This window comes from Polypterus senegalus, chromosome 10 (genome assembly GCF_016835505.1).
Source record: "Polypterus senegalus isolate Bchr_013 chromosome 10, ASM1683550v1, whole genome shotgun sequence".
NCBI lineage: Eukaryota > Metazoa > Chordata > Cladistia > Polypteriformes > Polypteridae > Polypterus > Polypterus senegalus.
This window is the reverse complement of record NC_053163.1, coordinates 127,023,025-127,037,731: the sequence shown is the minus strand read 5'-3', so window position 1 is coordinate 127,037,731 and position 14,707 is coordinate 127,023,025. Positions and strand designations below refer to the sequence as shown.

The 14,707-nt window shown below is 41.5% G+C and overlaps 1 gene segment (V, D, J or C); it reads left to right on the top strand.

Moving 5' to 3' along the window:
* Positions 1 to 8,300: 8,300 nt before the first annotated feature.
* LOC120538236 lies at positions 8,301 to 8,774 on the top strand. The segment is given in 2 exon segments: positions 8,301 to 8,364; positions 8,440 to 8,774. Coding segments are annotated over 2 exon segments (399 nt in total).
* The last annotated feature ends 5,933 nt before the right edge of the window (positions 8,775 to 14,707 follow it).

Below are 14,707 nucleotides of genomic sequence, written 5' to 3'. Positions count from 1 at the left end.
GTAGCATTCATATAAAAGTAGGAACCAGTGGTGGATAAGGTGCCGGTCCACATAGGACATCTAGCCTTTGTGCATTTTGGAGCTGCATGAAGTTGCAGAACCAAAAAAAGTGACCAAAGCTCACAAAGTCAGTGAACATTTGATATCTCATATCTCTGAAGGCAGGAGAGTTAATTATTACACCACTATGCCACCCTTTACAGCAATTGTCCATTCATGTTCTGGAGCAGATTAACCCAGTTAAGAGTCAGTGGCAGTCAAAGCCTTTCTTTTGGCACTGAATAAAGTGCCAGTCCTTCACTTGGCATGCTCAATCTCATGTCCACATTTGGCCCATTTAGAGTCTCCAGTCAACATAAAGTGTTCACTCACCTGGTTAACTAGGAGCACAAAACAACATACTCTACAAAGCAACTGCAGACAACAGGATTTGAACCCACTATGCAAGCCTTGGCTAATCCACAGTCACTCAAAATCTCTTAATTAGACTAACTGCCATCTTTGGGATGTAGGTGGAAATTAGCCTAAATCCATACAGATACTAGGAGAAGATGCAAACTCCATACAGTTAATGACTAAATGCTGAACTCATGTCTTCAGATTTGTCCAAAAGTAGTGCAGGTGTCTATGCCACAATTCCATCCATGCACATTCATGCCAAGGCAGTGACAGCTGCCAGTCCACCTAGACACACCATGGATGTGACACAAAACCAGAAACATCCAAAATCGATGAAGAGAGAATGTACAAAATCCACACAACTGCAAGAGACCCATGATAATATTGGTGTCATCCACACAATGACTCAACCCAGGCCAGTTTAAAGCTGCCAGCTATCATAAGGTGCATACAGTATAGTTCTGATGTGGTGTGTTAACCACATAAAAACTATGTAGACATAGGGAGAATATGCAAATCCCATAGAAAAACAAATGGATGGAGAATTGAACTCACAATCTACAAGACATTAGAAAGAGATGCTAACATCTGGGCCACCATACCAGACACACTCATTGATAGCATGCCGATACACATGGGAAGAATGTGCAGAGCCCACACAGATGGAGACTGGGCTGAGATTTGAGCCTAGAGCCTATAGACTGCTAGTCAATAATGATAACAACTGTGCCATTCATTCACACTTACCAATATCAAGGCAGTTGAGAACTGCCAACCAAACTAAGGTGACCACCTTTGTTATGTGGAAGGAAACCGTGGAAATTTTTAAACTTAAAGAGAATGCACAAACTTCACAAAGACAGTGACTAGCCTGGGAATAAAGCCCCCTCGTAACTTCAGGAGTATTAACCAGGAGGACATTTATTCAGAACATTTATTGATTTTGTCTCCCTGGCCTTCACCCAAAGCATTCAAGATTTACCCTAATGAGATTTGTTTTCTGATTCTGGTTTCTTGCAATAAGCTCTTTTCACATCAATTCATTGTACTCTCATTTTGGTTAAAATACTGTTTTAGAGTATAATTATTATATTAATTCAAAGTTTTTGGATAGTTGTACTGAGTGAGATAACACTTGACAGAAACAGGCATGCCAATGTGGGTGAAGAGGAGCTAGTGGATTGTGACCATGATATGTCATGACCTCTGACCATCGACTAAAGCTGCTGATCATTTCATCCTGTAACAGGGAGACTGTTCACCACTCACCCCCGTTTTACTGGCGCCTCTTCCTGACCCCCCACAGAAGCTTATTGCTCTTCACTTTATTCTTTATGGTTCAATGGCATAAGGTGCTACACATTTAAACAGAGTCTGGGGATTCGCATAGCATCCACTACCTCAAAATTGTTAGCAGGGACACCACTGATTCATAATTGCAAAGTCGGAGCTGCGGCAGATTAAAAGAGTGTTTAGTGATTGTATTTGAAAATACCAGTTCAGCTCCTTAGTCGCGAGGCCACAACAGATTAACTGACATGACAAACTTGTCTGTTTCTGCATGGAGACACAAAAGCTTCTGTGTACCCTGACTATGATGTCTCAGCTAACACAATGGCACAGGAAAACAAACTAAATTTAGCATGAGCTTATATCCTCTCCTTCGATCAGTTGTATAGGAAAGAATGTTCCAGGATAACCTGAAAGATACACATTTTATTAAATTGCACCACTTGATGCAACTCCATGTAAATCATGCCACATTTTTAGAATGGGCAACTTGCTTTGGGCTGTCCCCTGTCTTATTATATCTCAGTTTGAGCTGAGATGAAATCCCCGAGGGCAGCAGTTAAGAACATCTGCAGGACGCCATGAAGTGTCCACCTGTGAGATGAGCAGGCGTCTTTCACTATATTCTAATAATAATAGCAGAACTGAAATATTAGAATGACTGTGGAGAAAATGATGAGGATGGCAGGAGCCACTGAAGTAGCAAATTAAAACTTAGAGCATAGCGATCAAAGCAACGATATGAGAGACAATAAAGAATGTTATTGAACAAATAAGGGGAACAAAAAAATATCATAGATTAATATCGTCGGAGAGCAAAAATATCATAAACAGGTGGAATATTATTATTATTTTTATTATTATTATGGGCAGCTGGAGCCTATGATAGCAATCAAAGGGCACAAGGCAAGAACAACATCTGGTCAGGGAGCCAGTCCATCGCAGTATTATTACAAATGTAAATCAAAATATAAAGGCAGTTTGAAAATTATGCAATAATCACAACAGATAGAAGCTTATGCAGTACAAAATATTAGTGATGGCTTATGGGTAGTTCAAATACATACAGCTCAACACTCTGTCATTACTTTAGTTGAAGCCAAGATCATATGAATATGGATGCTCTGCTGCGGGATTGCACCATTGTTGAACAACATGTCATAGTTTGACTTCTTTAAGCAGAGGGAAAGAAATCTGCTGAAATTCACCGAAGGATGTTGGCTTGTGCAGATCAGTAAGCTGTTTGGGAACCCATCTTGCACAAACGTTATGGCACCCCAGGTCATCATTCACTATGGAATGTGTAGATCCATATCTGACCTCCAAATGTGTAGCAACACAGACAGCGTAACCCATCAGTCTTCTCAGTTTTTCACCATGTTGATGTGAGGTTGTGTGCGCGATGTTGATGACTGACATGACTGAGCTTCATTGGTTATATTTGTTTTTCCAGTTTTAAACCTTTCTACCCATTCATACATTTTCATTGACTCATGCTGGTTTCATTTCCATATGAAGCCAACATTCTTCAGTGACTTTCAACAGATTTCACTCCCGATGCCTAAAGGAATCTCACTACAATGGGTTGTTCAACAATGGCACAATCCTGCAGCACAGTGTCCATGTTCATTTGTCCTTGGCTTTAACTAGTCTAACGGCAGAGAACTGATCTATGTGTGTTCAAACTACCCACTAGCCATCATGAATATGTTGTATTGCGTCAGCTTCCATCAGATGCAGCTACCGTGCAGTATTCAACTTACGTTTTCTTTCTGATTTGAACTCATATTATTATTATTATTATTATTATAGATGACATGATGCTTAGCACTGCTGCCTTATGAGTCCATTAGCCAGGGTTTCAGTTGCACACCCCATCATTGCCTGTCTGGAGTTTTCCCCACATTGGTGTGGATTTTCCTCCCACTTCCGCAGAGACATGCAGGTCAGTTGGGGACTTTACTGTAAACTAGTCCTGTGGGAATATGAGTGGGCCGTGCAATGGACAGGTTACCTATGCAAGTCTGCTTGCTGTCATGAACCTGATGCTGATGAAAAAGGATCTGCTCCCAGAACTCTGAATATTATTACTACTAATAATAATAAATATATGATACTGGGTTTCATACATAATCACAAATGTTTTTCAACCATGAGTGGGAACCCATTGGAAAACGGAGGGAGCATGCAAGCACAGTATAGAAAGCATCACAGCCAGTAACAAACCTGCCACCAAAATATTGTGATGCTTTTCACTGTTTAAGGAACATAAGAAAGAACTGTTATTGTAGTCCTATGAAGCTTGTGAATCCCTATTCATTGAACTTTTGTAAAATAACATCAAATCAAGTTTTGAAGGTTCCCTACCATCCACCATCATACTTAATAAGTCATTCCACCTATCTACAGTTTTCTGTGTAAAGAAAAGCTTCTGTGTTTCCAGTCTTATTTTATATTATATTATGACGTAATAAAACTATAGAAATTGCCAATTCTCTTGGCTAGTGTGTATGCAGGATGTCGAAGATAAACTGCTTCCTAGAGACTGGTGAACTGGGCCCCGTAGTTGGCAGCCACCCTCATTTGTGCCAGGCACAATCACAAGTCAGCAGGGTTATGTTTCTTTGAATAGGCTGGCACACAGACAGCATGGCACAGCCTTGAAAATCAGAGGTGCTGTTGGATGTCAGTGGAGTTTATTTATTTCATGTCATTGCCATTCTGTCCTGTAGCTTAAAATGTAATTTCCTCATCAAATATAGTACACATCTTTTGTGAGGTTAAGCTGTTTGTAACATGAAACGGCTTATTGTCATGTCCATAGTTAGGTTACAGCTCATGTCCACCTCTTTTTATTCCAATTGTCCAACAAAGTGGTACTCAATCCTGGAGACCCTTTGCAGCTGCAGGTTTTTGATCCAACTAACTTCTGTTTTTAGTTGGACCTTCAGCCTAATTAAGCCAGTTGCTTCCCCAGTTTAAAATCAAAATGCTAGGTTTGGTAATAGAATGTACCGAGCATTTATGTATGCTACAAAGCTAATTAGATAAGATCAATTAGGGGAAAAATGACTCACTGATTGAGAAACTGGTGGTAATAAAAAGCTCTAGCTACACAGGATCCCCAAGACGGCGGCACGGTGGCACAGTGGCACAGTGGGTAGCGCTGCTGCCTCGCAGTTAGGAGACCTGGGTTTGCTTCCTGGGTCCTCCCTGCGTGGAGTTTGCATGTTCTCCCCGTGTCTGCGTGGGTTTCCTTCGGGTGCTCTGATTTCCTCCCACAGTCCAAAGACATGCAGGTTAGGTGCATTGGCGATCCTAAATTGTCCCTAGTGTGTGCTTGGTGTGTGGGTGTACCCTGCGGTGGGCAGGCACCCTGCCCGGGGTTTGTTTCCTGCCTTGCGCCCTGTGTTGGCTGGGATTGGCTCCAGCAGACCCCCGTGACCTTGTAATTAGGATATAGCGGGTTGGATAATGGATGGATGGATGGTCCCCAAGACTGAATCTGGAAACCACTGGTCAAACTCACTTTATCTTAAATTTTTTATAATTGTTCTACTTAATAATTTTGTTCTTTGTACACGCTATGCATACAAATAAAATTACTTCATGAAATATGGACAAAGACTGCATGAAAAAGCATTCTGAGATTCATTACAAACCTGCTCTAAAGTCCTTTCACATTTGTGCTGGCATCTCTGCCAAATTGCAGGGTACTCAACCTGTACAGCCCCTATAACAGGTATTCAACTCCCTTGGAAGTTTTCTCATTTTATTGTCACACAACATTGAATTACAAAGTTTTAATTGTCCTAATTTGACATTCATGAACAGAAAAAGATGTTTTAATGTCTAAGTGAAGAACAGACCTTTGTAAAGTGATCTAAATTAATTCTAAATATTAAACACAAAATAACTGATCACATAAGTATTCACTCTCAAACAGAAATTTATAAGTTTTGTAGACACTTTTTATAAAGTGCATTTCAGCCATGGCTACATTTTTGTTTTAATTCCCATTGCCAGTGTCAGTTTTCCTTTTGCTGTCACAGCATTCCTAGGTTTGTCTTGTGCCATTTTAATCTTCCTGGCACAACTTTGTGCAACAAATCAGACTGGCAACATGTCTGACATAATTTTAAACATATGCCTTATTATTTCATTTGTCTTTCTTTTCATTGTTGTTATGCATACAATATAAAAATGTATACCTTTTGTAGAACTGTTGATCCCATTGGTCTTCCTTCCATTTTGTGTGAATCAAAGAATTAGAGTTAGGGTAGGGGATATTAGGGTTAGGGTTAGGCTAGAAATCCTTATTAAAGATACAGCTTTTAGCGTAGCACAAAATTGATAGATAGATAGATAGATAGATAGATAGATAGATAGATAGATAGATAGATAGATAGATAGATAGATAGATAGATAGATAGATAGAAAGATTACATTACACATTACTCTTATGGGCTCACCTTGTTATAAATTCAGGAGTAAGAGGTCCCTCTAACAGCTGTCAAACTGTCTGACTGTAACCATGGTTCAAATTATGCGTTTGGATAGTCTATTTATTGCTGACTCTCTCTATCATCCCCTTTCTAATCCTGGCACTAATTTTGTAGTTCATCCTTTGCACTCCAGTTTTCCTCCAAACATCACAAACAAAGGCATTTTATGTTAATTAGCAATTCTAAATTGTACAGAGCGTAAGTAAGACTGAATTCCATATAAAGCTGAGACTTCACATGAACAAAAAGCAGCTGCCATACGCTTTGACCAACATGACCCAGAGTTGAAGTATTCTGATTGCATTGTCAGCAGATTTAACAGTCATGTTTTTATGCAGTTAGAATGTGATGGAATACTACAAACGTCTCAGACAGTTTCAACTTAGTATCACTCAAAATTCTCCTCTCTGAGCAATTCAGCCTTCACCACCATTTGTATTTCACAAACTCAAAGTGCATACTGCTTTTGTTAATTTGGTTCTTGACACTCATTAAATGGGCACCACTCTCTGGCAGTAATACACTGGGCAGGAGAAAAGTGAGGGTGTGCCATTAATGCTAAATAGTGGCATGCCAAATGTGACACACCACTGCAGCAGCACCATTCATACTGCACACCATCACTTGGTACTATTTAGAATTTGTAAAAGGGCAATACTTGAAATAAGTTAACAATTAAATATATGATATTGCAAATGTATGAAAGATGTGGTCATTACATGGACAAACCAGGTTAAGTCATAATGGCAAAGGTTTCACTAGGAAAGGAATATTAAACAAGAAAGTCTGTGGCCAGCATAGTCAGTCATTCTCCAAGCCACTATATCCCAACACAGAGTCACGGGGGTCTGCTGGAGCGAATCCCAGCCAGCACAGGGCTCAAGGCAGGGCGCCAACCCACTGCATGGGCCAGCATAGAACAAAAGTTTATTCAAGTCCAGCCCATGTTAAGAAATCATTTATAACACAGCATTTTCAAACCCAACTAATCTATTCATTAATCTATGTTATTAATCTATATAGGAGCCTGTCACCTTACCTGGCAGCACTGAACACAAAGCAATACACAGACCTGCACAAGGTGCCTGTCAAATGTATGTTTAAATTTATGGTAACAATCATAACATGTCTTAAATTTGGTTTAGGTGGAGTTGCCTGCAAATACACAACAACAATAAAAATATCACCACCATCACTATCTCTACTACTTCAACTAATAATAATAATAATAATAATAATGAGATGGCAGGGCAGTGCAGTGATTAGTACTGCAAGTACAGGAAGTACAAGTGACTGTAGGTGTGAGTGAGTCTGCTTTAGAATGGACTTAAGTCCTGTCCACATCTGGATCCTTGAATAAACTTGACCTGAATGACCTGGATTAGGACATGGATGGATGAGTAATAATAATGATAATAATCATGATAACACACCCTTTCCAGTAATAATTGTTTCACATAAAACAGATTCAGTCTACATTCTTAAAGATGGTACCTGGCCCCCCACCATATAGGAGAAACCCTGACAAGAAGCATGAAAGAAATTCATCTTGGGTCAGCAGGAGCTAATCATTGGTGTCACTTATGCAGCATAGGCAGCAGCCTTGCTATTGGTAACTGGCAGTGGGCATCTGCTTTAGAATGGATTTAAGTCCTGTCCACATCTAGTTCTTTGAATAAACTTGACCTGAATGAATTGGGCTATTGGGCTATTGATAACTGGCAGTGTGCATCTCAATTTAGCAGGAACTAGACTCATAAGGATTTTTGAAGAACACTGACGGCCTGGTCCCGTTGAAATGGGAACAGGAGCCCTTGATTTCTTTTTGCTATATTATAGAACCAGCATGAGTTTATGGTTGCAGGTTGCTATTACTTGCAGTGTCCCAGGAATTGTTCTGATTTTTTGGGGGAGAAGATTTTAGGAAAACAATCTCAGTGAAGCTTGTCTGAATGATATTAGTCTGGGGTCAGATATGTCAGTTTTCTTTTCTGCCTACACCCAGAGATATAATTTACATACACAAGTATGGTGTACTCTGATTGGCTGCTTTCTCTTTATCTTTGCCCCACACTGTACTCCTGGCTCATCTGAGCAGGATTAGACATGCGGACAGAAGGAATTCACAACAAGATGATGGCCTTCTACTGCCTGACTCTGTCGTTGACATGTGAGAGACACTTTTCCATCTGCCCTTTCTCATTTTGTTACTTTCTCTAGATAACTTTTGCTTTTTGTTTTTCAGATACAAGTGGCCAGAAGGTGGTGACCCAGCCTCCCATTACGAGTGTGAGTCCGAATGGAATGTCCAGACTGGACTGTAACATTCAGAGAGATGACACTCATGCTGTTCATTGGCTGAAGCAGGTCCCAGGAAGCCATCCTCAGTATATATTATGCTTCCGGGAGACCTGGAAAGCTGCTCTATATGGACCTGGCTTTACTTCCAGTCGGTTCACATCAATTGCCAAAAGCAGTGTAGATTATCAGCTTGTCATTAGTAATGTGGAGCTATCAGACAGTGCTGTATATTTCTGTTACACCATGGACAGCTCTCTTAACACTATTGTAACACAGTGATACAGAGTTGAACAAAAAACCTGCCGCACATCAGCTCACTGCTCAGAAGCACTGGACTGTGACTGCACTGGTGGACAGCTGCCAACATGGGTGTGTGTATCAGCCTTTACAAACTACACTCTGCCAAAAGTGCCAAGGATGTTAGAAATGTGAAACTGATCTTACACTGTGCAGAGTGGGACCACCCAAAGCGTGCTGAACACATGACTGTGACGAAGAAATGTAAAGCTGGCTTTGTGAGCTACAGTATGCCATCCATATACCTAAAGAGCTCTACCTCTTTTCATCTGCTTGCTCTTTGAACACTAGGACACAGCACAAGAAAAACATATCAGACATCGTCCTTTCACTCAGGAGTCAAACTCAGTTCTGTCAGGAAAAAAAATCATTACTAATCCAACAACAGGAGATCAATCAGTCAATCAATAAATCAATCAAACAAGCAATGAATCGATCATTCAGTCAATTGATCAACAACACAGAACTGCAATACGCAGATGATTTTAGAAGAAAAATGGAGGTGTGTGTGAGGTTTGGAGCAAGCCTGCTTTTAAAAGATGGCATTTGGAGTACTTCATGTAGGTTTTGGCTTCTTTAAGTTCTTGAATTCTTAAATTTCTGAATAATTTCATCAGTAATGTCCATACAAACACACAAGTGTAGACCCTTCTTATTACTCATCCATTATCTAAATTGCTTGATCCAGTTCAGGGTTTCTTAAGGTACAGAACTTACTCTGGCAAAATTAGTTGGGTTGGTCAAGCCCATCAGAGGGCACACTCACATGCAGTCTTACCAGGCCAGTTCATAGTTTTGCGGCAGTTGGTCTTGAACTAGAACCTGAGAAAGGTGGGAGATATCGTCTTGAGTGAATTCACAGCAGAGACAAGTGGTACTGAGACCTGGATTTGCTCAAGTGAGCACCGATTGTAATGTGAGGGCCGAATGAGAGAGAGAGAGCAAGAGCGAGAGTGTGAGTCTGCTGCTGCATAAGAAGTACCCTCACGACTAGAGAGCACTAGTGTAGTTTAAGGAATTCAGTAATTAAGGGTTCACAGTAATCCATATTTCAAGATTTGTATTGGATTTGTCAGTTATCTTTATTTCAGTTTTCTCCACTCATTTGTCTGTGGTTGTTATATACTGTATTGTTTATCCATCCATTATCCAACCAGCTATATCCTAACTACAGGGTCACGGGGGTCTGCTGTAGCCAATCCCAGCCAACACAGGGTGCAAGGCAGGAAACAAACCGCGGGCAGGGCACCAGCTCACCGCAGTATATATTTTTTATACTACATGAAATGCCAGCCGAGCCCTATGAAGAAACCATGTGTTTACCACTTGCACTTGCAATCCCATTCTTTTGGTCTTTACCCACAGCTCATAACCATAGGTGAAGACAGGAATGCAAATTGACTGGTAAATCAAGAGTTTTGTCTTTAGACTCACCACCATGGATTGGTACAGTGCCCACAGAATAGGCGCTGCAGCACCAATCCATTTGTCGACCTCATTTTCCATTTTTCCATCTTTTGTGAACAAGATCCAACAGATATGGTCATGGACTGTGGGTAATTGGGATAGGGTTAGAAGCTCAGCAATTTGGAAAATTTCAGATTGAGGTTGCTTGGGAATACCCACCGAGTGTAACCTCCAACAGCTGCTCCGGGCACATCATGCTGGGTGGAGACCCCGTGGCTGGAGGGATAATATCTCTTAGCTGACTTGGGAACAAATTCCCCAAGAGCTGGAATATTTAACTAAGGACAAAGTAACACACGTCAACTGGTGAAAACAGATTCTAGGAAGTTCTCCCTAACATACAGTACTTAATATTTTTGTTAATTCTGGCTGAGATTCTTTAACCAAGGGGCTTGCTTATAATCTAGTAAATTCACATTGAAAGTAAAAAAGAAAACAAGAAAAGCTGAAACATTATTGTGCTATCTAATAGCATGCAGTACTGTCATACTTGGACTAGGGCTCAATGAAAAGCCTTTTACTTTGCTGTGTGTCATTACATAGCAGCACTAGATTTGATTCCACTGGGTGACAGCATTCAGGTTACTTGATACAGTAAGTAAAGTAACTAAATACTTAAAAGCGTTTGTGGTAGCCCTAAAGAGCAACAGCAGGTCTCCTACAAGTTATCACTTCAGGCACCAGGATTCAGCAGCACATTTGATCTTCATGTGTTTCAATATGTTCTCTGAACACCAAATCAGGTGACTCCTGGAGTGGACTAGACCACCCTCACAGCTGATGCCACTTGGAAGAGCTTCTATCCAAAACTAGTTTTGAGTGAAATGATTCATAAAACATTGAATTTGTTATCATCAACACAAATCCACTTTGTTTTCCAGGTTGCCACAATTTTGTTTTGATTTTTTTATACCCTTTATTTACTGATACAATGTCACAAGTCATCACGGCCTGCCGACATAAGATGACTGCGAGCAAGTCATAGATTGGATCAAATCTTTGCCTTGATACTTTTGTTAGATAAAGCAAAAGATGCTTTCAAGAAGAATTAGAATTTTATTTTATTTTTCTCATTTTGGGTATTAACAGTTTCCTACTCTCTTTCTAATGATACTCACCTCCAGGCTGCCTTCCAACTCTGATTCTATCGAACCCTTCAGCATTTTATCTTTTGGTCCATTACTAAACCCCAGAGGGCAGTTCCTCTTAATTTATGCCCTTAACTTGCTAAATCCCTCAAATTACTGAAACCCTTTTCCATGTGTTGGTTTATGGAGAGCAGCAGCCTATCTCTACACCACCACCTGCCAGGCTGTAACCGCTCCTTAACTGGATAACAATGGAACTACATAAAAAGTGAACAATACTGGCCCAGCATTGAGTCGTTCCATAAGAGAATGTAAGAACAGTAGCACAGAACTCTCAGAATTCATTCATGTGAACACAGACACATAAAAACATAAGACATTTGACAAACAAAAGGAGGTCAATCGGTCCAACAAGCCTGTAGGTTTAGCTAATAGCTAAGCTATCCCAATATCTTGGTTGTAAAGGTTGTCAGGGTTTCTGCTTCAACTCCATGTCTTTGTTCCAGAGTCCCACCACTCTTTGTGTAGAGAAGTGCTTCCAGGCTTTAGCTTTAAATGCACTTCCCCATAATTTCAAATGATATTCTCGAGTACATGATTCCACCCTAAGCTGAAAACATTTGCTGGAAAGTTATAAGTTATCAAACAAACTTATTTTTTAAAACTACAAATTTGTAGTGAAGTCTAATTATCATTTTCTGCAAAGAAGACTTACAAAGTAAAATAAAATATGTTGTTGAATGCTGCCTGGCCCCATAGTGTCACCAGGTGGGTGTGGCCATCTAGCTATTATGAGTTACTGGCTGTGGCTAACTAGCAGTCTGCATCTTAAATAAAGCTATGTGATAGGCACAACACTTTTGATGATGCCTTGTTTAAGAAAAAGAGAAAGAAAACCTGCTTATCTTTACCTTGGGAGAAAAGAGTGAAAGTCTCACTCACTCACTGAGTCATCACTCACTCACTCATCACTAATTCTCCAACTTTCTGTGTAGGTAGAAGGCTGAAATTTGGCAGGCTTATTCCTTACAGCTTACTTACAAAAGTTAAGCAGGTTTCATTTTGAAATTCTACACATAACGCTCATAACGGTCGACAACGTCCGCCATGTTGAACTTTCTTATTTATGGCCCCATCTTCACGAAATTTGGTAGGCTGCTTCCCTGGGCTAACTAAAACCGATGTACGTACTTATCTCTGTGGTATGATGCCACTGTCGGCCGCCATATTGAACTTTCCAACATCACTAATTCTCCAACTTCCCGTGTAGGTAGAAGGCCAATCCCATCTTCATGAAATTTGGTAGGCGGCTTCCCTGCGCTAACCAAAACCGATGTATGTACTTATGTACTTATTCCGGTGGTATGACGCCACTGTCGACCGCCATATTGAACTTTCCAACGTCACTAATTCTCCAACTTCCCGTGTAGGTAGAAGGCTGAAATTTGGCAGGCTCATTCCTTACAGCTTACGTACAACAGTTAAGCAGGTTTCATTTCAAAATTCTACACGTAACGGTCATAAGAGTCGACAACATTCGCCATGTTGAACTTTCTTATTTATGGCCCCATCTTCACGAAATTTGGTAGGCGGCTTCCCTGCGCTAACCGAAACCAATGTACGTGCTTATTTTGGTGGTATGACGCCACTGTCGGCCGCCATATTGAACTTTCCAACAGTCTTTGCTACTTGTCAGCCCATCTTCAAGAAATTTGGTATGCGGGTTCCCAACGCTAACTGAGTCCTACTTACGTACATATATAAGTTGTCAGAGGTAGCGACCTGGCTGGGATGCCCAGGAGGACCGGAGGAGGGCTTGCACCTTCCCCAGACCATCTGGGGGCGACCGCCCTGGTTCCTTTGGGGGCAGAGCTTTGAAGCTCCACCCTGTAGGGGCCCGTGGTCGCCGCCAGGGGGCGCCCCCATGCCTTTGGAGCACTGGATCCCAGCACTTCCGCCACACCCGGAAGTGCTGGGGGGAAGAGGAGCAGGGACACCCGGAGTGGTTCCGGGGATACAGCTGGCACTTCCGCCACACGGGGGCGTGACGGTGGGAGGTTGCCGGGAAGCACCTGGAGCAAATCCGGGTGTGAATAAAAGGGGCCGCCTCCCTTCAATCAAGGCGAGGGTCGGGAGCGAAGTGGACTGAGCTGGAAGTAAGGAGGCAAGGAGGCGGCTTGAAGGAAGTAAGGCATTGTATAGACAGGACTTTGGGGGTTTGTGGTGCACTTTGTGACTTATAGATATTGTAAATAAACGTGTTTGTGGGTGACATGAACATGTCTGCCTGTCTGTGTCCGGGCTAGCCTCCAAAACGTCCATAGCCTGCAGCTCGGTCAACATGTGAGGGGGCGTTGGGTTCCCCCATCCCAATGCCTCCCACGTTGTTGGCTGCCTGCCTATATAAGGCCGTCCGTCGCTCCGGTCTCTACATTCCCTTCCTTGCTTTGCCACAGGATTCACGTCTCCCTGCTGATAACTACAGCATTTTTATTTAATCCACGGCTTCTCCGCTGTTTTATTGTTCGTTTATTACGATTATAGTTATTGTGTAGGTATTTTAGACTTACTTTACATTGTTCAGGTACCCATTTCCTTTATCATTCCAACCGTACCCCCATTAACATTTCTATCGAGGTGATCACCATCGATCAAAGAACTGTCACTTACCGAGTGGTTTCCATGCCCGGAGATGGCACCTACCTTTTCCATTCTCTGTGTTACATATTGCACGGCCATATCAGGCTCACTCTTGATATCCGGAGGAACATTGTGTCTTATGTATTGAATGACTGAGACAGGTTCAAGGTGTGGACTGATGACGGTACAGGAGATAATTATACTACACAGGAGCACTAGAAGAGTGAAATGCTTAAGCCCTTCACCTATGTTTCTGCATGTGAGTTGATGGCTGCCGCTGAATTGTTTGGTTGTCGCTTTCAAGTGTACTGAAATGGCCAAATATTTTACACCTTTCGACAACCGCCAATGCCTCTTAAACATCTTAGATTCACAGGTGACGATTTCAGTAGTGGACACTTTGATGTTTATGAATGTTTAAACTCTCAAAAGCTGGATGTGAAGTTATCGATGAAACCAGTTGTATGCTTACAACGCTTGACAGATGCTGAATGTCACTTCAACACAAGTCCTGCAAATACTGTCGTAATTGAAACAAACCATGAAACTCAAACCGATTATGACAGCAGCAATCCAAGCTGTGAGATTTGAGACAAGATTATTGTCCACATGGCCAACTGTACGTTGCATGCTTAAGAGAGTAAGCTCAGCGCACAGCTTGGTCATATTACAACCGGAGGGCCGAACTGACAATGTGGTATACAAAGAGATCCTTAATAA